The sequence below is a fragment of the Tripterygium wilfordii genome, chromosome 16, assembly GCF_013401445.1.
Source record: "Tripterygium wilfordii isolate XIE 37 chromosome 16, ASM1340144v1, whole genome shotgun sequence".
Classification (NCBI taxonomy): Eukaryota; Viridiplantae; Streptophyta; class Magnoliopsida; order Celastrales; family Celastraceae; genus Tripterygium; species Tripterygium wilfordii.
Window position 1 is genome coordinate 3513465 of NC_052247.1, and position 22771 is coordinate 3536235.

Below are 22771 nucleotides of genomic sequence, written 5' to 3' on the forward strand. Positions count from 1 at the left end.
AAGGATATTGGGTATATTTAGTGAATCATGATTTCTATAATTCAGTCATTTATTTTATATACTTCTCTGTAATGTTGAGGATTGTTACCTTTGAATTGAAAATCAAGTTTCTGATTACTACTCTTCGAATATATCATATTTTAATTGAAATATGTAATTCAGTTCATGTAACTAAGAAAAACAAAAATTAAAAGATCATATTCATTGCATAACCACAATCTCTCTCTCTCTCTCTCTCTCTCTTTGTGATATATATAGAAATCCATATGCCTATATAAAGATTAATTACATTATTTAATATGATCTACTTTCATAAATAATTTATAATGTAAGAATTTTAGTAATTTTTCCATAATTAGTAACATATACTAAGTCAAAAGTAAATCATAATTAAATTCATGAGATATCCACAAAACAAAACAAAACAAAAAAGGAAATCAAATGGAGTTCTGAGAAACTGACATGGCAAGAGGATCTGGATCATTAATCCTTTATATCCATCCATTTGCATTTATGTCATAAGATTGATTTTGAAAAGTATTGTTCAAGCTAATCTACTATATAGAAGTAGTGGAAGTAATGGAGCGTCCTGTCCCCAAATCAATGGAAGTAATGGGGCATCATGTCCCCAAGTCTTCACGTCACTTTGAATCGATATACGTTTCTTGTCTTTTTTTCTCCGCTTGCGCATAAAAAAGTATATGTAGATAGGGACCACATTAGATAGTATTTTTGAGTTGTGATGATAAGGTAAATAAAAAAATGCACAAGGTTTCAATTGCTCTACAAAATTGACTTGCTTTTTTTTTTTCCTTCACCTAACAACCACCAAATTGACATTGATGTTATTGAAGAGAGGTAATGTAATTTTTGGTCATTGAAAGAGTTGACTAGGCCCAACTGAATCACTGAATATTCGAATGTTCCAACTTGAAAATCCAAATTTGAAAATTGTTTCAATATACATATTCGGGCAGATTTTCGACATTCTGGCAATCAAATTTTTGAGGTGACATAAAAAATCTATATAAGGAATTTGCCCGAACAGTGATAAATGTGCCTTGTGTGCCTATTAGAACAATTTTCAAGTTTGGATTTCCAAATTGAAACATATGAATATTCAATGATAGTGTTCAAAAGTTATATTACCCCTATTGAAAAGGATTTTCTTGGAAAAAAAAAAGTAGTTCTACTTTTCTCTCTTCTTTTTGGGAAATTGTGTTATCATTTTTTTTGGGCCCACCATTTTGTGTGCTGTTTGTCATAACGAATTGTGCCAAATGGATTGTCCAAGAGGATGATATTTTTACCCAAATTGGTCGTACAGAAAATATCCAAGTCCAGAGTTTGAAGAGAATAGAACAATCCAAAAACCCGAATTACATAAGTTTACGGTTTAGGATTTAGGGCCTAAAACTCGAATAACATTGCTAGTGTAATCCTTGACCAAAGTCAAACCAATGTGAGAATTTAACATAATAGAAATTCACACCACATTAAAAAGTTAAATAAATTTGTCATCACCGATAGATGAGTCATGTTTTTGTTGGGATTTAGTATGGAGCTTGTTTTGTGAGCGATGACTCGGCTTGATGACCCAATCCGAGAAGATTGTTGCCGATCTTGTTGAGATTTAATGTTATTTTCGGCCCAGCTGTTAAGTAGAGTTAGGGTATATAAGTATGTTGTAACCATGCAGCTGCTATCTTGTATTCTTTCTCTGAAATAGAGAAAACTCTCTGCAACTCAGAGGACGTAGGCACAATTGGCCGAACCTCGTAAATCTTGGAGTCTTGTTTCAATTGCTTTATTTTTCGCTTATCCTATGAGCTAAAGCACAGTGTAACCAATATGAATAGACTGCACATTGCAAAGAAAAAGCAACAAGGAAGAGCAGCAATATAGGCTAAGCATGCACAGGTTAATTTATTACAGAGATCAAAATTCACTATGATGATGATAAGAGCTAATATCCTAATATGCAACTCAGGGCAGTAAACAAAGCCACAATATGACCATCGGTGTTGCATGCCATGGTTAATTTAATACCATAAGTACCATTATTCAGCTGAATATATAGGAGGAATTCTGACTGGGGGTGTACACCGGGTTGAAATACCCAACACGACTCGGTCACCTGGACCGACTCGGTTCTTATCAGGCTGACCCGATATGTTTATTTATTGGGCAGGGCTTGACCCGGTCCAAAAGCCATATTATCGGTCCAGGCTTCGGGCATAGATTTTGCAATTTTCCGAGTTATTGAGTCAACCAGTTAAAAAAAAGAAGATAAAAACTATTAAACCTATCTAAACTTATTCAGTCACTAAAAACAAAGATTAAAACTATCTAAACTTATTTAGTCACTGAATTTTCAGACGTTCTAACTTGGAAATCTAATGTTGTTACCATATGCACACATGGGCTTATTTCTCTTTGTTTGGACAGATTTCTTAGGTTTTTTATTTTATGGCGCATCATCGAGTTTATTGCATGCCCATACGTGTAAATTGGAACAATTTTCAACTTTTGATTCCCAAATTGAAACTTTTGCAAGTTAGGTGACTTAGTAGAGCTGGGTCATATTTTTGAATGACCAAAAATTACATTACTCCTATCCAATCCATCTTCTCGGATTCTTCTGCTCTTGGTGATATGTTTTTACTCCTTGATTACTTTACTCTTGTTAGTTTTGTCCTATTTTGCTTCCAGTCAATTTATATTTTTCTTTTGATAAACGAATCCATTTTAAGCTTTTGATCGGCAGGTAAGATGCTTATCATTAGGGAAATTGGAATTTATCTGTACGCTTCTTCTAGTTAGGAGCCTGCTTAAGAGCAGCTAAGATGCTTAGCCTACTTTTATTTGTGTCAAGGAATGTTCAAACGGCTGCCTCATACTAGCTACTCATGTGGACTTATTATAAAAGGGTCTACGTTTGCACGGTTGCAATAGTGGACTCTACTTGACATCTCATTCATCCACATCATTAAAAAGTAATCCTTATTTTACACCCTTACATTAAACCCTTATGTAAGAATTCATCATATGTATATATATATATACATTGGTTTACCATTCCCGTGGATACATCAGACCACACATTTGTTTCCCTCCTTGGGTGTCTCACTTAATGATTCTCGAGTCCAAGGGAAAAGACCTAATTGATTTTTTTTGATAAGCGACCTAATTGAATGTTAAGGGTGAGCTTTACCCATATATACCCATCAATTACTCAACCGATGTGGGATATCTACATTGTCCATAAGAGCAGGTATGGTAAACCTAATAGTACTAGGAGAAAGTAAACGTCCTTTTGGAATGTTTTTATTCGAGTAATACCATAGCACTCCCAGAAGAACTGGGGCTGATCAGGTTGTCTCTTGGTTCAGATAAATAATATTAGATAATATTGATATCCATCCAAGACCAAAATAGCAACAATCAGTCTCTTCATCCTATAAAATCTAATCTTTATTTTGTGTCCAATTATAGATAGACAGATAGAAACGAGAACTAGTATACATGTTGTATTTGATTTTGATTTAGTTAATTGTAAACAAGAGGAGCAGGAAATTGTATCATATCGGACTTGTTGCACTTAAAATATCCATATGGGCACCGCATAACATCACCTTCCCTATCAAAGCATACTCCAACTTCATGCAACTGTAAAGGCCACCCCTCTATCGGCCTGTTGCAACGAATTTCAACTTGCTCTCCCACACGGGTTTCAATAATTGCTTTAATAACTGATGCTCGATACCCATATGAATTATCGGGAAATATATTTGCTGTTTTGTATAAGAAAATACATGGTTAAGAAGTCAAATTAATATATGTAAGAGTTTTCGAATAATTGAATAATGAATGCATATATCCCTTGTATGTAGATATAAGGAAGATTTTCCTAGAAAAGTATAAACATATAATTATGAATATATAGTTACCTCCTTTAAGAAGATCAAGCAAATCAAGTTGAGTCATCAAACTTAAACCTGTCTGAAAATATAACAAAGGTCGGTTGGGATACTCAAAACACATTCCATGCGTTTGCCATTGATATTGCCAAAATTGTTCATTTTCTGAAAGGTTATGGCCATGCTTAACATCCGGCCAATATTCATCCATATCGTCTAGTATCGTAGCCAATCGCGCCCTCTTCCCACACCAACATCAATACATACAAACAACAAGCAGCAATTACGAAAGAAAATAGGGTTTGAATATCAGAAATTAAGTATATCAGAAATATATATATATACTTACTGTAATAAATTGTGGTAAAGTTGGAGTTGTCTCTGTGCATCCAGTCTGGTTGAACTCCTTAACCAGTGTATCAAAGAAATACATTGGCCAGACACCGTGTATGGAGAAATTTGCTTTGATTGGTCTTATACAATAATGGGAACGAGCATTACAGTATGATTCAGGCCATCGTAAGATGATTTTGTAGTAGTGGTAGCTTCCCCAAACTAATGCTTGTGCAGTAGATGCTAAAAATATGATAACGAAGATAGAACCAATGATATTTCCATATGACAACTTTCTTGCCATTTTTCTTTTCAACAAACAGAAAGTTTACAACCCAAACATCTGTATTCTTAGGTGTCTCAACATTTTTTTATAGGCCTAAAATCAAGATTATTTAAGAATTTTTTTTAAAATAATGTAATATAGTCCTTGGAAAAAATGATCATGAGTTGGCATTGAGCTTGTTGAAGATTAAAATGGACTGATATTTTTAGGAAAGGGAAAGATTATATATACATATTCTAAACATGAGAAATGAATTATTAATAAAGGCTCAATATATATGACTAAATTTTCAATAATGATGATAAATAAGATTTTATTATTAATATTCATTTATTGGTTTGTAATTTGTATTTATATGATATTTTTTATTTATTTTTGGCCATACTCAAAATTATCTAAAAGTAATTTTCTTTTAAAAAAATACAAGAAATTGAAGTTAAAATCAATATTTTGCGTCTGAAAGAACAAACTTAAATAATTTCTTAGGCGACTACTTAGTCTACATATGGTTTTAGACATATGGTATTAGTTTATATGGACATGGTTGGAAGTTTATGTAATAGAATCACTCTATGATTGTCAAGGGTTTTCATTTTTAATGAAAAATTTATCAGTATCATTAGAATTATTTTATTAATGTTTCTATTATATTGTCCTCACTCAAAATTGAATACAAATTGCCGACCAATATTTAGAATTGAGCATTTCTATAATATTTTTTCATAAGTATACTTATAATTTAGTTTTTTTTTTTTGGTGTGGCACATTCGAGAATAATGAAAGGCGTATGTAACAACAACTAGAAACACAAGGATAAGACACAAACGTGACCACGAGGATCAACACCGCTACTCAACTCCAAGAGAAATTGGTTTGGGAATATTTGGCCGTCCATACATTTTAATGTGTAAATTATGTCAACAACAACTAGAAACACAAGGATTAGCCACAAACGTGATCACGAGTATCAACACCGCTACGCAACTCCAAGAGAAATTGGTTTGAGAATATTTGGCCACCCATACATTTTAATGGGTAAATTATGTCAACAACAACTAGAAACACAAGGATTAGTCACAAACGTGATCACGAGGATCAACACCGGTACTCAACTCTAAGAGAAACTAGTTTGGGAATATTTGACCGCCCATATATACATTTTAATGGTTAAATTATGTTAACTTTTTGTATTGGCTTTGACCCAATTTACTTTGTCGTTAGGTGAAAAATTTATATGGCGTGGGTCTGATGACTCGAGTTTAAACCTATATCAGATTTTCAAATAACAAACTTATATGTTGTTGTTTTCGGTTAAAAAAAAAAAAAGTGTAACACTTTGCTACTCTCACTCATCAAGATATTGTAGTAGTTTTGATAGACCAATCTATAAGTTTATGAAGATGTATGTTAGAATCAACAAGAGAGAATTGCATCCGACAATGGGCCTAAAATGGCCCAAAATGAGGATCGATATTAACAAAAGTCGATAAAGCAAGAAAAGATAAAAAGGTACAAGTGCAAACAATTGGGCCTAAACTCACACGGCCCGGGAACCTCCTTCTTGTGCAATCTACGCGCCTCTGAGAGCCCCAAAAGCCCATTTACTTTCAGTGGTAGACTACCCTCGACCCAGGAAAAGACTAAGCCCAATCCAAAGGCTAGTTAAGGAGAAGGAAACATTAGGATCTTTCTTCTTTTCTTTTCTTTCTTTTTTTTTTTTTTTTTTTTTCCTGTTTCTCTTTTACGTTCTCAGAAAACATCTTTTTCTTTTTTGTTTTCTATATTTTAAGTGATTTTTTTTTTATTTTTTCATGTTTTTCAAAATGACAATCAAATGTGTTTTCCATATTGTTTCTATTTTTTGGAAAATGAAAACAAAAAACGTAACAAACAAAACATTATTATTTTAGATCATATTTCAATCTTTGTGTAATTAGATTGATTTATCAATTTTTTCATTAATTATTTTTCAAAAATTATAAAGATCTCAGTGATAATCATCCCAGAAGCAGCCCAGTAGTGTGTGACTTGCATTCATTGGATGTGGTTTTCAATGGGTCCCTTTGCTATGATGTCACCATACTCAATGAATGCATATCACACACCGCTAGAATGCTTCTAAGATGGTTATTACTGGGATCCATAGCATTGTTCGTGTCATGTTTTTATTCCAAGTAACACCATGGCATTCCCAATAAGAAGAAATTGGGTTGATCAGGTTGTTTATCGGTTCCAATAAATAATATTAGATATCGATGTCCATCAAGACCAAAATATTTACGAGTATGCACGAGTTTTCGTAGTTATGCTCGCTCACGTTGGGCTTTGGCCTAATTTACCCTATATATCGTCATGTGAGAAATTTTTATGCTTGTAGGCCTGACTATTCGAATTTAGATCCATATCGGATGTCCAAAGAACAAGTTTGTATGGTGTAGTAATTGGTTACCGAAAGAAATATGATGAAAGAAAATTAAAAAAAGAAAAAAAAAAAAACTCATAAAATTCTTCATTTTTTCAGTGAAGATTTTGGTTATTTATTACAAAATTAAGATACTTTTTTTTTTCTTTTGATTATTTGCTTTTGATATTGTTTATTATCTAAGAGCCTTGTTGAAGGGAATGGATCTACTACCTTCTCTTCATCTTCTCTATCTCAACGAGACTTTGTGATTGTAAACACTAGACTCATGAGTTCATGGCAGATCGATCTGCCAGGGCTGAATAAGGAGGAAGTGAAGACCGAGGTCAAGGATGACAGAGTGATACATGGCACCGCGTAGATTGCAGTAGCGATAAGTTCGTGAGGAAGTTCTGACTCCGTCAAGGCTTCAATGGAGAATGGTGTTCTTACAAGGGACTGTGCCTAAGGAGGATGTGAAGAAGCTTGATGGTGATTCTGTTATTCTCATGGACCAAATTGTTCAATCTAACATATGGTGTGTGTTTCTTAAAAAAATGTCGGGCCCACCAGGCCTGGCTTTGGGATACTAAGTGGGCTGGCCCACGAAACTTACGGCCCTCCTTTGGGCTGGCCCGAATTACAGTCGTCGTGATTTGTTACCATCAAGAGAAGTCATATATTATCCTGCTTATTTCAGAACCCTTATTATTTCAGAATCATCGCACGCATAAAACATTATTATTTAGATCACATATTAATCTTTGTGCAATTAGATTGATTTACCAATTTTTCCATTAATTGTTTGTTGATTTTCCTTTTAGTTAATTTATGTTCTGAGCAAAGAAACATAAATTTACTCATTTTCAGTGGAGATTTTGCTTATTTATTACCAAATTATGATACATTTTTTTTTATTTGATTATTTGCTTTTGATATTGTTATTTTTGATTATTTTTATAATTGTGTCACTTTTTTTAAACCCATTGTTTGCAAAACCCTGAATCACAGAACGTCTCAGGTGATCAAGTATGGTGAAGAGGAGCCAACAATAATCTCTCTAACCTAAAGGTCATGAGTTCAAGTCTCGAGTGCTCCTTTCTTTAAAATTTCCCAATACTTTTGAGATTGGAAGAAAAAAAAAATCGTTTCTCAAGGATGTTCATTTCTAGGCGTGTCAATCTATTGGAGTATAAGATTTGTGATAAGAGAAAATTTTGCTCATATCCATTTGTGAAAGAGTATAAATGAATGAGACAGATAACAACTTTTGAAATGTTAACAAAAAGGAAAAGATAATAGAAACAATAATTAGGGAATTGGATTTCTTCTGGGTAGAAGCTTAATGACAACTAATTGAGATGCTTATAAAGTTACGAACATCCGCATATGAATAATACAACGACAATGTTTCTTTATTGGTGTCTCCAAATACGGATAGATAGATAGATCAATGAGAACAAGTATATATGTTGTTTTGGTTTTCATGTACGCAAGAGGATCATGAAACTTTATCATATAGACTCGTTGCAGTTAAATTATCCATGTGGGCACCGTATAACATCACCGTAATAACATTTCGAGGTATTGTAGTAGTTTTGATGGACAAATCTACCAGCTTATGAACGCTGATTATTACAATCAAACCATGTATGTTAACAAGAGTTGACACAGCAAGAAGAGAGAAAAAAAAAGCTATAAGTTCATACAATTAACAAGAACAAGGATCTAAGTAATGTTAAAGATGTATTATTTGTAGAGTTTTATTATCATTACACAAGGACAAGTACAGGGATACTCTCTTAAACAGGTCAGCTCTCAACAACAATCTAAAATTGGCATCGGTTCCGCTGACGCAGCCTTTCATGTGGTTTTGCTGGTGGCGGTTTTGCCCAGAGAAGTGAAGTTTAACCTGCAACCATAACGAGAAAAAAGAAGAAGCTATCTAAGTCGTCGTAATCTGTTACCACACAGAGAAGCCATATAATTATCCTGCTTACTCGTCACAAATTACAGACATCAAGTAAACGATCGACACCTGATAAGAGGCTTTTGTTGGGTTGGTGGTGCAGAAGTAATCCCATTAGGGAACGGTGCCATGAGCTCCTCCACCTTAACAAAAGTAGACACAAAACAATAAGAAACAAGCAACACATTAGTCAGAATTGCCAAGTGAAAGAACAATATTATGCTACTATCCATGGAAAGTACAATAATATAAGCAAGTTATGCTAACATGACTAGAAAAAGATAAAAGGGAGCATTGTAAGTAATTGAGGATTGAAGGTCAAGAATTTGAAGCTATGACAAAGCCGAATTCAATGTTCAATTATTCCAGTTTTTCTTCTTCCATAGTCATAAGCCATTTTCATATGCATTTAAAGGTTTCATCAGGATGCACTCTGAGCATTTCAAATATAGCAGATATTATAATGGACATCAAAGAATAGTTTTCCAAAAGTTAAACTACTAGAGATTGTTCCATATTCGTCGTAGCATATTCCATTTATTCAAAAAGTTTTAAGGAAACAAAAAAAAAAGAGCAGCTAAACAAAGTATATTGCAGAAGAAAAGTCATGGAGTTAAGGGGGTAAGACCTCAAGCTCTTCTGAGCTCCCGTTCGCCTTTAAGCCAGAGGGAGGACCACCATTGGATGTTTCTGGCACTGCAGCTGCTGCATTCTCTGCTGAACCTTCAATGGTGCAGCCTTTATTGTTTGCCCCAGAATTTTTGGCTTGATTTCCATGTTCAAATTCATCGGCAAGCTCTTCAAGTTCTCGGGGTAAAGCTTGGTGGGAGACATATGGACCAGACATAATTTTCTCAATGGCCAGTTTCTCGGCCTCTTTAGAACTTGAGGAATCAGCAATGGAAAATGGATCTTTATTATCAGGATTGCACCCACCAACTAATGCATCATCAACGCCATTCTTCAAAGAAGTATCTGTAAAATTAGTTGAACTTCTAGAGCTATCAATTACGCTGTCTTTAACTTTTCCTGCTATGCTGTTTGTGTCGTCAAAATTCATGGAATGCGAACCACCATCTTCATTAATTTCCCCACTGGAGGAAGGTACAACAGTAATCGCATTGCCTGAGTTAATATCAGCATCATCATCAATCCGCTTTCTCTTCCTTCCATGACTATCAGAATTTTCTGCTTCACAACTGCCAGAAACCTTGGTTTCCAAGGCCCGCTTACTATCCCAAGTCAATTTAGATGGACGCGAAGAACGAACCCCTCCAGGAAACACAAAGGGAGGAACATTCTTCCTTCTAACATGGGTCACACGAATCTCCATACCAGGCTTCCATGATGTGTACACATTAACAGAGTGCTTAAATTCTTCAACAGTTAACCTTATATCAAATTGTTCAGATCCACTTACATTGACTCCTTGTTTCCGCTGCAAACCCATGAAATAAGAGCAGTGAAAAGGTCTGGACTTATCTTGAAAATCACCAGGGTGTGGGTGGCACTGAAGCATATTGCCTGTGTACTTCTCAATCTAGATTTGCCAAAAGAACAGTTTAAACCCCAGTACAGTAATACTAATACTAATATAAACTAATAAATTAAACATTAGGTATTTCACCTTTAGCGTGAGCTGACGAAGTCGAGACGCAACCCAGCCTTTCCACTTTCTTAAATCATCGGCATTCTCTGCACAGATGTCTATCTGCAGAAAATTTTTATATGCATCGAAAAAGGAATAGGGTTCAAAAAGTGTATCCCATTCAGCCTTGTTTGCCTCCATAGCCTGCAAGGACTAGCAACAATTAGATCATGCATACCAACAAGAAGCAGCAAATGAAACGCTCGAAAGGACAAGCACTCCAATAGCCCATAACCGACAAGAAAAAGGAAAATGGGTGAGATCTCACATCAGAATAACATGACTCAACTTTCAAATTTCAAACGGAAGCATAAATGCTCAAGTAGCCACATAAAGAACCTCAATTGAGAAGATAATTTTGAAAGACACAAAAAGATTCATAGAATACATAAGGATAAAGTTTTTGTTTATTTTTGGAATGTTGGAGGGGCAGTGTACTCACTAATTTCATTGCCACATCATTGTTTTGAGATACAAAAAACAACAAAAAAATTTAGAGACATGGTAAAAGTATTATGTTAACCTTGGAAACCATTAGTGACTGATGACCGGGAAAAAAAAAAAAAAACCAACAGCGCAAATCTAAGTTCGTGGAATCTTCTCAGCTATAGTCAAACCTGCTATGGGAGCTAAGACATGATAAACCACAGAATCATACCTCGCAAATTTCATACCCCCTTCGAAACTCTTCTTTCATTATACGTAAAGTATTTGACGAAACGTTGTAACTGGAGTTCATGCAGGGATATGCAGGAGTGATTATGGGCATTAAATGAAACCTATCCTTGGGATTTCTTCTAGGGTCCCAAATTTGAAGACCAAGGGAGCCTTCTTCAATTGGACACAGCATGACCGGATTAGGCCACCGCCACTGATTATATACTCTAAAAAATCGAGAGACTAACATATTAGGAACTGCGTTGGGATATAACTGGCAAATGCGAGCAACAAGCAATGCCCAATTTATTCCACCCAGAAAACCAGCAACCTGCACGAGGGAGGAAGGGAGGGAATTTAATAATAATAAACAAGGTGCTTGTAATTTACAAGTTGTAAATTGTAAACCCTCCATACATTAGAGTAAACCCCACGAAGCTTCGCCCACAACCTCATGCACCTTAGTGTCGTGCGGAAATTCTGCATTAATTTAAGGATATAGAAACGCAAATCAGAGGTAAGATCCAAAAAAAGAGAAGAAGAAGAATATAACAAAATGAAAATCCATACAAACACACTCACAGTCAGAGACAATAGTACTGCAGAAAGAATTCAAAAAAAGAAAGCTACATGCATAAAAATTATAGAAAACAAATCGCACATGGATATTTGGTACCAAACGCAGAATTTGGTCAGTCACTCTGCAGCCATTAAGACTACGAACGGTCTGTTCATCTGTACTTTGTAGTATGGAGTCTTGTGAAATATCCAAGTCCTGCGCCAAAATAAAGCATACATCTAAAGAAGTTAGAGCTCTACAGAACCTTTCTCATAACAACTAACAAATACTAGAAAGAAAGTTCGCTTTTTTTTTCCTGCGAGTATTTGCTACAGGAAAGAGGGTGGTTGGGGGACATACTAGAAAGGAAGTCAAAATGACTAAATGCATGGTGCCATGGTCTAGGAAAGAGCTAAACTCAGTGTAAAGGACTAAGAGACATATTCAACCTTCAAAAACGAACTCTCTCATTAACTAAACTATTCAGAAATCAAGCCATTATCCAGGAATCATTAAGTCCATCTTACATTTTTGAACAATCATAGACTCGGCGCCAGGGCCGGCCCTGAGCAAGGGCGGGCCTGGGCGACCGCCCAGGGCCCCCAATCTGGGGGGCCCAATATAAATATATGTAAATATACATAAATATACATATCTGTCAAGGCGTGATGGCCTAGCCTCCCAGATTTGGGTTCCAGCCATCAAAAATTTCATGTGTTGTATTTTATGTTTATATAAAGGGCCTCCAAATAATTATATGCCCAGGGCCACCAAAAGGGCAGGGCCGGCCCTGCTCGGCGCATACTGCCTCAAGCATGAAAATTAATGAGTTTGATTAAATTTACCCATCATCTATTACCACCATGTCAACATGTTATACTATCATCCCTACCTTGTCCACAACAGAAGGTATGTTATAAATAATATGAATAAACTAACACTAGCAAAAGGTAAATGTCCTTTTGGCATGCTTTTATTCAAGCAACACCATGGCACTCCCAAAAGAACTTGGGCCGATCGGTTCTCTATTGGTTCAGATAAATAATATTAGTTATTGATATCCATCCAAGACCAAAATAGCAACATGTTACTGCCAGCCAAACAGTCTCTTTGTACTATAGAATCTAATCCAGATTCCAGATTAGCTGCTCAACAAAAAATCATAAAGATTCCAAAGTGGAGGCAAGATCGGGAAGGACAAGATGTATGCAACCTAACCCCTGAATATGCTATTCCCAATATTTGCACTTGTGGCCCAAGGTTGTTTCCAGGATTATATGCATTAAACGAAAAGGGCTATAGTTCACAATAAAAAGGAAAACAGCACAAATTTGTATTTAATTTCTGAAAACACATAAATGATTAAATGATACACAGGGCTAGGGCAACATATGTTAAACAAATAGACATCAGTATGTTCAGGAAAATGGCCAGAACTTACTTCTGGAACAACCCATAGTGACAGTTTTGCATACAAAAGATCTATTGAAATCCCATTCAATTTGAATTTCATCACTGGGACATAAGCATCAGGAACAGGGTGCAACTCTGTCACTTCAGGCATCTCTGATAGCATTCTGTACAGCTCACCAAAAAAATCTTCCTGGAACCAATTTATGGGAGAACTGTCAGTTTCATTAAGCAACAGAAATGAAATAGAAGTGGAACTTACACAATAAATAGGTCAGAGCTGATCGTACATCGCGTGTCGCATGCCTAGGTCCCACACAAAGAGTGTCAATATCCGCACCGGGGCCATGCACCTGAAAATAAAAGATGAAGACATAATGGACTTCATTTAACATAACATGACAACAAAAATAGAAGTATAAACATCAAAAAAAAAAATATGAACATGATGTAATGATGTTTCTGGAAGCAAATTGACCAGAATAACCAAGATATCTACTGTACATTACAACCGTCTATTTATTGGAAGAATAATAATTGGAGAACAATCTTACTCTATTTCTTCTGCATGATTTTTTACTTTGAATGGTTCAATATTTATTGAAAAAGCACCAAGGTGCATGGAGAACATTGTTGGAGTGTAAAGAAGCTCCGAAGTCGAGACTAATAAACCAATTAGCAATAGAACTATCAAAGGTCTCTGTTGAGTTGAAGATTCTTCTGTATCTTTCCATCCAGATCAGCCACATAATAGACACAGGTACTAACTTAATCACCTTTTGCTTGGCCTTATCCTTTGAGATAGAAGCATAAGCAATCATCTCTTTATCCACAGATAGACTACAAACCCAGTGCATCCCAATAAGTTCAAAGCGGCAGTGCAGGAGACGGTGACTGTACAAGCATTTGGCAACATAGTAACATGCTAGAACTAATTTGACCAGAAATTTTAATTACTCGCATATACCCTTGTACAAAGAACAATTCACAAAATTTAATTGAAAGCCTAAGCAAAGAAGGGATAATTTTGAACTAAGCGATCCCTTCAACTATAAAATGTAAGAACACTAACATACCCCCAAACGATAAGAACCAGATGTGAATATCTTAGCATTTGCTTCGTGAACCAATTGCTCATTCAATCCTTTGGCACGGCTTATAACTTTGACCCAGTTCTTCACAATCTGTTTTCAACACAACATCACAATCGGCAAATGTGGATTTGAGGATTTTCCATCAATCAAACCCAAATAACAGAAACTACCACTTAACTAGGATAAAGCAATTTCTTGCTCAAGAGAAATATAGCAATATAACAATCAGCATTTTTTTCTCTCCTTGTTTATACTTGAAAAACCAAAATCAGTAAAGCAACACATCTATATAAAAGTAAACCTGGTCTAGTCTTCCAAGCACTTCCTCCCTACTTACAGCCTCCTCCCTGCTCTCATACAATCCTGCATCTTGCAGATACTGAACACAAACACATACTCAAATTCAGCACAATGTTGGAAACTCAGTATTCATTACTTTGCATTGTAGCAAACAAAATTCACAAAAAAACAGCAAGAGAAAAAATAGTCAAGACCTTCTCAAGTTCACAGGTTTTGATCAGATCGTACTCGGTTGGTCCACCCAAAGAAATGGGATCTGTAATGCCTAACCTCTGCTGCTGCTGCTGACCATTATACCCCATTTATATCACCAATAGTATTATTCTCAATTTTTCTTTTCTTTTCTTTTTGTTTGTTCTTTTCTTTTGATATTTTTTTTTCCTTCTGTTTTCTTTCAAAATGGGGCTTTTGTGTGGAACTTCCAGAATCTTTCACTGATTTTCATTAAAACTCAAGATAACGAGCAAATAAAACACAGAAAATAAATGACAATGGAATAATCCTCGATTGTTTACAAGATTTACTTGAAGCTACAGATAATCAGAACAAAAGATAGCCCTAATGAAAGTAAAAGTATAAATTTAAAGAGAAGCTAATCTTCTTTCACTTCTCTAAGCAACATGAAAACAGAATACATGGCAAATTAATTCGCCACGATCAAAACCCTAACCCTAGGTTTTCAATTACAATGGTTTCCGACCGAAGCGAGAAAAAGCCGAAAGCCCTGAGATCAATCCTCCACCTTTTTAGGTTCCTGCAAACGAAAATTCAGATTCTTGAGCAACCACGATTCAATTGAACGATTAGACAATCAAAAAGAGGTCGAAAACAAAAACATAGAGAAACCCTGCAATTAAAAACGGGGAAAAAAAAAAGATTTGCAAGCGAAGGAATCAGAAAGAAGGAAAGAAAAAAAGGGAAGAGAGAGAGAGGGTTCTTACACAGAGTCGAGAGTGGTAGCGAGATTATGAGGTGATTTGACGATCGTTGATTGATAGTGTGTGTGATTGTCTCTTAATGTGTACAAGTGGTGGCGGTATAACATACATGCGTGCGAAGCCAAACATGTCTTTTGGCAGAGCGATTGGGTTGGTTTAATTACTTAACATGTGGGATCCCCGCTCAAAAGGATTAAAAAAAAAAAAAAGTTGCAGGTCCCGTGTCCAAAAACTAAACGCTTTGAAACAAGCTCCTTTTGAGAGCTTTTGTTTTTTCTGGGCGAGATCGCCCAGCTTATATGGGTCATTTGCAAGGCGGTTTTGTGGGACCAGCTCAAAAGGATTAAAAAAAAAAAAAGTTGCAGGTCCCGTATCCAAAAACTAAACGCTTTGAAACAAGCTCCTTTTGAGAGCTTTTGTTTTTTCTGGGCGATATCGCCCAGCTTATATGGGTCATTTGCAAGGCGGTTTTGTGGGACCACCTCACCAAACAGAGTTCATGGTCACAATCTTGATGCTCCACGCTTATGATTAATCTTTTTAAAATTAATATTTTGATTAACCATTTACATGTACCCTCTTGTTGGTTATCTTCCATCTCACCATTTTGACTGTTGAGAAAGAGAGATTTGTGATGTTGGATGACGAATTTGTAAGTGTGTCAAGATTGGTTGTCAGCCTAAAGGATTTGATAGGATGGATTCTGCACCGAACCTAACCTTGTACCAAACGGACTGTGCGTAGTTTAGAAAACACAAGAGTGTTGCCTTGAGGTTGTCTTTTGGAAAAAGGATTGAAAATGCTTAGAGTGTCAATTTGGAAAAAAGCAAGAAACAGAAAACTATCACCGGAATGAAAAGAGGTTATAGTGAAAGGAAATGAAAAACAACACATTCTTAGAATGCATTAGGATTTTCATTGAAAAGGGATACATCATTAGATGTAGGCGTGCTTTACAAGCTAAAATAAAGACATAGCCGCGGGAGCTGAAAAGATAAATCTAAAGACTAGTTGGCACGGAGTCATGCTAAGTAAAAAGATAAGTGGTCGAAGCCATGCTTAAGAAAGCAATAAATGATTGAAGACGTTGGGTCTGTGTTTGACGCGGGGTGGGTGTAATCTTCTCTTCTTTCTTCTTTTATAGTGTCAAGTGATGAACATTTCTTCTATTGTTCTTCTTCACATATCTGTCATGGGACATCATTGGGATTGTGGTAAAACCACCTTCTTGTTGCTTGTTGGAGTGACGGGTTAGTAGGCTTCATAATCGCAACTCTCTCCTGGATATTAGGATCATGACATCCTCTCTCTGGACATGCGTCTTCTTCAAAGAGGATATGGGCACTCTTGGAAGTTGTGGAAGTCTTCACCTAACTGGTCTTCAGACTTTAAGTTCGGAAATTTGGGAACATGGCTAACAGCAGCCATTATGTTGATGCTTCTACACGAAAGATTGTGTAAAAATGTCTTCTTCTTTGATATACAGGACAAATGTGACTTTGATCTCGTGGTGTAGTGTTTTAGCTGAAAACGTTCTTTGAGATAAATCAAGAAAGTTGGGCTAACAGAATTTCGTTTTCCCAACTCTCTTTTGGATGAGTTAGCTGGAATCTCGACATCCTCTTAACAAACTAGTTTAAAAAAGAATATACCCTTAAAACAAAATGTTTTATGATTTGTAGCTTGGACATTGGATTTTTGGACAAGCCTGATTTGTAGTAACTGAACCCTATATTTCATGCCAACAATCAATTAAAATTCTGCAAAATGAACAAACGTTAGTATAAACAATTTCATAACTCCGCCACGTGTCACCAAGAGATTGATCGTTTTTTGCAGATTATGGGGTCCGCCTTATCACATGTTAGTTGATGCGTACAATTTAGTTTTGGTACAAACACCTCTATAATATCAAACAAGTATTTTAATCACTTACAGCATCTTTGAACTCATCAGGTAGGAATCTAGCCCTTTCACCCTTGTCTCTACCAATAATAACAATCACAATTTATGAAATAAGTAATATATATAAAAGTAAAATATAAATATTATCAGTAATATATACATAATTAAAATTATATCAATACCGAGCGGGCTGGATTTCTACAAACTAATTTCAATATCCGAACTCGTTGTTTTTTCTTATAAAAGTACTCCATACTCATCCCTACCATTCACTAAGAGTGTGTTTGGATGGAGGGATTTGGAGAGAAGGGAAAGGAAGGGAAATAGAGTTTCCTTTCAATTCTCTTATTTGGATAGTTTATTAAAAATTAAGGGGAGGAATTTGAGGGGATTTGGGAGGAAGATTTCATTAAATTTTTGTAAAAATTCTTTCTCTCCAAAATGGAGTCATTTTGGAGGGAAGAGATTACTAATTAAGTCATTTATAAGTTAAATATCTATTTCACCCTTGTACATAATATTTTAACATAAAAATAAGGATAAATTAGTAAATTAAACAAATTTTCTTTTCATCCTTTTTTATCGATCAAAAATGGGAGAGGGAAAAATAATCCCCCTTCCCCTCCCTTCCCCCTAAATCCCTCAATCCAAACACACTCTAAAGAGACATACCCGTCTAATTTGAGCGGGTACGGGGTACCCACCGGCTAGTCTTGTAGTGAGGGGTGGTATGGTAAATCCAACTATCAATCAACATGGTAATTTCCCTACCACCCGGCCCGGGCCAGCGAGGTAGCGAGCAATTGTCACCGTGTTCCACTTTGCTCTCTCTGACCCTCTGTAACTTCTATGATGTTTAGGAATCAAGAAAATTGAGTTGTGATTCAAATGGCAGTTGCTTGTCTCCGTGCCGGCCTTCGAAGAGGTTCTTCGCTTCTGAAAGAGTCGACTTCCGTTCCTTCCTCCCTCAGGTACTTTCTTTTCCTCACTCTCTAAATATGGGGATTTATATGTACACATCGTTAAACCATTGTTTCGGTTTGAAAGGAAAAAAGGAAATTACCTGGATTGTAGAATATTAATCATGGAGACGCATGAATTTTGGGTGAATCAAGTGTGCCTATGTCAATAAAACGACTCTCTCTTCCTCTAATTGCACCCCAGAAATCATTTGCATCCTTTCGAAGTAAAGACACAATCTGACGAACAGGAACTTGAATTTGGGATTTAAACTGGCTTTAGATGATTTAACAATACGTATAAGAGGGAAATAGGAGGAAATGTATAAGAAAATTTGGATACTTGTTTTGTGTCTTGTTTTCATTTACTCATGAATTGGTTTCCACCATGTGGCTGTTGTTTCTCTTTCTCGTTTCTTTTAATCAGGTTGATTTCTTATACCCAAGCATCAATTCTCTCGCAACCTAGACACTCCACTGCTCCACTCAGTGTATCAAAGCCTTTATGGGGTTTTAGAAACTTAAGCCATGGTTCGGTGAACCTGGTGATATCACAAGGGAAACCCAAGTTTGAAACTCATGAGGTCGATCCTCCAAAGAAGGAGAAATGGCAGACAAAAAAAAGGTTTAAAATGCAGAAGTTGAGAGAGAAGCATAAGAGAAAGGCAGCTAATAAGACGGACCCACGCAAGCTTAACATTAAGGGAAAGAAGAAGCAGAAGTTCGCTAATGCAGAGGAGAGAATCAAGTACAAGCTTGAGAGGGTTAGTCATATCTGACCTGCTTTGTTGGTATATGTTCTACTTGTGAATGTTGGTATAGGTTGGAAGAATTGCATTTGTCAAAGTAAGTCTTTTTTTAATCTAGGTGATAGTATATTTATGTTGTTTGTGTGGGTAGGTGGTAGGCCTTGCATTTCTTGTTGGAAATGGACCCATAGTGTTAGTATTTGACAGTCTTCCGGTGATATTGCAGATTCTAAGGCATTTTAGAGTATCATTTTAGTGCAGTGGTTTTTGTCATTCAGTTGATTGGAAGTTGAGTATGTTTTAGAAGAACAGATGGCATTGTTATATCAGTCTTATTGAGGAAAGCATCACATCAATCTTTTAGGTAAAGTTAATCTGCATTTTTCCGGCTGCTGAGAGTTATACTTCGGAATTTCTGTCTGGCACTGGTCAAGGAGAAGTTACTTCTGTTTCATCAGCAGCCTAATTGCCCATGATAAGATGGCTTTTGCTTTCCCCCAACACTCGCATCCCTCTGAAAACGGGATGAAATATTATTTTCTCCTTTTATATTTCCTATCTTGCTTTGAAACACCTTGTCATCTCCTTTTCTCTTTTTCCCTGCAAATGTTACTAGCTGTTGAAGATCTCTATTCTTATTTTTAAAGTATTGATACTCATAGGATGTCGTCATCATCATCTTCCGAGCCTTGTCCCAAACCGTTTGGGGGTTGATTACATGAATCTATAAAAGAAATTATTTAGAATCCATTACTTGAATTTGTTGATACCCATGGACATGGATCAGGAAAAGTTTAAATAATTATGTAAGAGGACATTAGCGCCTGTTTCATACTGCAGGAAATAAAAGTATTTCATAGACTGATACAGCTCTTAAATAGTCATTCAGAAAATTTTCAGAAATAATATATCACCAAAAAAGTAAGAGGTGAGGTGAGGTGCTTTTCTCCAAAAGGGGAAGTATCTCACCATCTGCAGAATTTCTCGTGCTTTGTATGGTCACAACATTGAATTGTTAAGGACAGGAAGGAAAGAAAACAATAGCATCATCCACAAAAAGTAATGTACATGGTACACCCTATCAATTGTCTTTTTCAATTTCTCCTTTTCTCGGTCGCCTACTTAGGCTTTGAAATTTTATGTAAGAAATGGACATAGTAGTCAATGTCGATTAAGAGCCTCATAACTGATTCTCTCTGATTCTATGTGGAGCAGAATGCCTGATGAAAATGGAAGGAAATTTCTTTGCAAGAAAAAAATTGTTGATCTCAGGATTTGTTGATATTGCCATTGGCTACATAAACTTTGGTCAACATACAATGCAAAAATTGTATATTTTTGTTGAGGATCTGGTTAAGAATCCCATAATTGTATGTTTTATGTAATGTTTTTTTTTTCTTCTTTCCATTGCTTTATGATTTTTTTTCATTGAAAGACGATTATCGATCGATTTGAAAATAGGTACAGGATTATGAATTATCCTTGCTGTTTGCACTAATGAAATGATAAATACCCAACAACAAAATACATAGGATCGATGGCAGGGAGCTGCTTTGAAAAACAATCTTTGTATTTTTAAATATACAGGGATAATTCACTTTCTTAACTGTATATGCATCTGAAGACAATCTATAGAATGTTTTGGTGTTCTCGACCTGATTACTGACGCTGTGAAGTACTTCATAATTCCAGTTATTGTTTGAAGCCCTATACCTTGTTTAATTGCCTTTATGTTGCTTTCCCCATTATCTCAGGCCAAAATTAAGGAAGCCTTACTAATTGAAAAACTCAAGCTGTATGAAGTTCCTAAAGCTCAAGGTCCTGTTGTTAAACCACATGTGCTTACTGGTGAGGAACGGTTTTATTTGAAAAGGATGGCCCAGAAGAGGTCGAATTATGTGCCAATTGGCAGACGAGGAATATTTGGAGGTGTCATTCTTAATATGCATATGCATTGGAAGAAACATGAAACTGTTAAAGTCATTTGCAAGCCCTGTAAACCTGGACAAGTACATGGGTATGCTGAGGAAATTGCGAGATTAAGCGGTGGCATCCCCATTCAGATTATTGGTGAGGACACCATAATATTTTATCGCGGAAAGGATTACGTGCAGCCAGAATCACAAGATATGTCACCCATTGATACATTGTCAAAAAGAAAGGTTCTACTTCCAACTTGTAATCTTTTTCAATTGCTTCATATCTTTTTGTTTCTTGAACACAAACATTAAGAGTTAGTTTGACGAAATTCTCTAATTTTTTATTTCAGTTTTGTTTTCTGAAAACAGTTTTCAATCCTTCTTTTAATTTTTTTGTGACAATGATGTGTTTGGTTTATAGAGCTGAAAACAACTGTGTTCCATTTTCTGTTAAGTTGGAAAATCGAGTTAAATATGCTTCACTATGCAACTTATAGGAAAAGATTCTTCAACTTCAAGCACCAAATAGTGACTAAGCAGATGCCGGAGATGGTTGCAAGTTGAGATGTCATATTCAGTAACTCATAGGCGGTGTTAAATAACATGTGGAACTTGTGCAATGTTAACCTGTAGGCTAAGGATGATCTGATATGGTCTGACATGCTACTAAATTTGCTTTTTCAATAGAACCACCCACTACTATTTTGAGGATTGAGTCTTAGTTGAGTTAAAAATTTATAAGGAGGGAGGATTATTTGTAGGAAAGTGAAGTAGGATCTGTATGGAACACTTTCCTTGATTTTTTTTTCCTTTACGGTTATCGTTGTCGATGTTATGGAGGATGGCATTAAAATCTTTTCATCACTTCTTGTTATCTGATATAAAACTAGTTTTTTTTCCCTTCTATTTTCAGGCACTCCAAAAGTCGAAGTATGGGCAATCACTTGAATCTGTGAGGCGCTTCATTGCTATTGCGGAAAAGGAATTGGAGCTCTACTACAGGCACATTGCACTTTATGGCGATCCAAATACTCGGAACCCCATCTCCATCTTGGACAGTCCAAAAAAAGGCATCAATGAATCTGGGAAAGCTAACATGCTCGAAAAGGAAGACCACAAATCAGCTTACAATGGTTTTTCAGGTCTTTTAGAGATGGAAGATAATTCCAAAGATGAGGGTTTAACCGAAAGCGAGTCAGATTTAGAAGATGAATCTGAAGATAACAGTGCATCGAATTTTAATGGAGAATGCGAAGATGGTGTGTCTACGACGCTAACGAGCTCCGGAGGCTTGGGTTCATCATCAATGTTTCAGAGTAGATTGCAAGTTGATGAACTAGATTTTGTAAGACAGAGAAACAAAAATAATATGATTCGACTTTGAATGCCTTGAGAAGGATTTGCCAGACTTGTTACTGTTAGACCATGGATATACCATAGATTTAAGAGCTTTATGAGAAGGGTAATGAGAAACCTCTCCATATAGAGTTGAAAATCTGTTTGGTTTTAATTTATGTTATTTTAAATGGTTTTAGAGGTCGAATGGATTTTCTTTTTTCTTTCATTTGACAGATAAAAGTAGGGGTGGTAAGAAAATAGGTTATGGGTTGGAAAACAACACATGTTTATGAAATATTTATATGTCTGGATCCTAATTTCGGATTGGATTTCGGACGTACTTAATTGATCATATCTGGATTAGTCTAAATCCAGATAAATAAATC

General features: G+C 35.8%; 3 protein-coding genes across 4 annotated transcripts; 1 reads left to right on the top strand and 2 right to left on the bottom strand.

The window, feature by feature from the left end:
* Window positions 1-3549: 3549 nt before the first annotated feature.
* On the bottom strand, window positions 3550-4557 carry LOC119980680 (ribonuclease S-F11-like). The gene is made up of 3 exons (XM_038823479.1): window positions 4270-4557; window positions 3951-4161; window positions 3550-3794 (listed from the first exon to the last, which is right to left on the bottom strand). Exons 1-3 carry the CDS (start codon window positions 4555-4557, stop codon window positions 3550-3552), a joined length of 744 nt encoding a protein of 247 aa, XP_038679407.1.
* A 4062-nt stretch (window positions 4558-8619) lies between these two features.
* Window positions 8620-15670, bottom strand: LOC119981039 (nuclear poly(A) polymerase 1-like). 2 transcript variants are annotated; one of them, XM_038823993.1, is made up of 14 exons: window positions 15519-15670; window positions 14772-15331; window positions 14579-14656; window positions 14260-14367; window positions 13474-13536; window positions 13215-13376; window positions 11876-11989; window positions 11632-11694; window positions 11216-11545; window positions 10537-10701; window positions 10330-10449; window positions 9538-10248; window positions 8979-9052; window positions 8620-8852 (listed from the first exon to the last, which is right to left on the bottom strand). In XM_038823993.1, exons 2-14 carry the CDS (start codon window positions 14877-14879, stop codon window positions 8804-8806), a joined length of 2145 nt encoding a protein of 714 aa, XP_038679921.1. In that variant the 5' UTR covers window positions 14880-15331; window positions 15519-15670; the 3' UTR covers window positions 8620-8803. The 2 variants fall into 2 exon arrangements, with proteins under 2 accessions (XP_038679921.1, XP_038679920.1); XM_038823992.1 differs by having other exon boundaries at window positions 9538-10449.
* Window positions 15671-18199: 2529 nt separating this feature from the next.
* On the top strand, window positions 18200-22590 carry LOC119980399 (uncharacterized CRM domain-containing protein At3g25440, chloroplastic). Its single transcript, XM_038823082.1, has 4 exons — window positions 18200-18391; window positions 18807-19143; window positions 20883-21290; window positions 21961-22590. Exons 1-4 carry the CDS (start codon window positions 18309-18311, stop codon window positions 22429-22431), a joined length of 1299 nt encoding a protein of 432 aa, XP_038679010.1. The 5' UTR covers window positions 18200-18308; the 3' UTR covers window positions 22432-22590.
* Window positions 22591-22771: the final 181 nt, after the last annotated feature.

Excerpts from the sequence above, each read along its gene's own strand:
- LOC119980680 (XM_038823479.1), bottom strand. The coding sequence starts at position 4,557 with ATGGCAAGAAAGTTGTCATATGGAAATATCATTGGTTCTATCTTCGTT. Across the intron at positions 4,162-4,269 it reads CTTTACCACAATTTATTACA|AGGGCGCGATTGGCTACGAT; the intron begins GTAAGTATATAT and ends TGGTGTGGGAAG. Across the intron at positions 3,795-3,950 it reads GCTTGATCTTCTTAAAGGAG|CAAATATATTTCCCGATAAT; the intron begins GTAACTATATAT and ends TATACAAAACAG.
- LOC119981039 (XM_038823992.1), bottom strand. The coding sequence starts at position 14,879 with ATGGGGTATAATGGTCAGCAGCAGCAGCAGAGGTTAGGCATTACAGAT. Across the intron at positions 14,657-14,771 it reads AAACCTGTGAACTTGAGAAG|TATCTGCAAGATGCAGGATT; the intron begins GTCTTGACTATT and ends GTTTGTGTTCAG. Across the intron at positions 10,702-11,215 it reads GGGGGTATGAAATTTGCGAG|GCTATGGAGGCAAACAAGGC; the intron begins GTATGATTCTGT and ends TAGTCCTTGCAG.
- LOC119980399 (XM_038823082.1), top strand. The coding sequence starts at position 18,309 with ATGGCAGTTGCTTGTCTCCGTGCCGGCCTTCGAAGAGGTTCTTCGCTT. Across the intron at positions 19,144-20,882 it reads TCAAGTACAAGCTTGAGAGG|GCCAAAATTAAGGAAGCCTT; the intron begins GTTAGTCATATC and ends CCATTATCTCAG. Across the intron at positions 21,291-21,960 it reads ATACATTGTCAAAAAGAAAG|GCACTCCAAAAGTCGAAGTA; the intron begins GTTCTACTTCCA and ends TTCTATTTTCAG.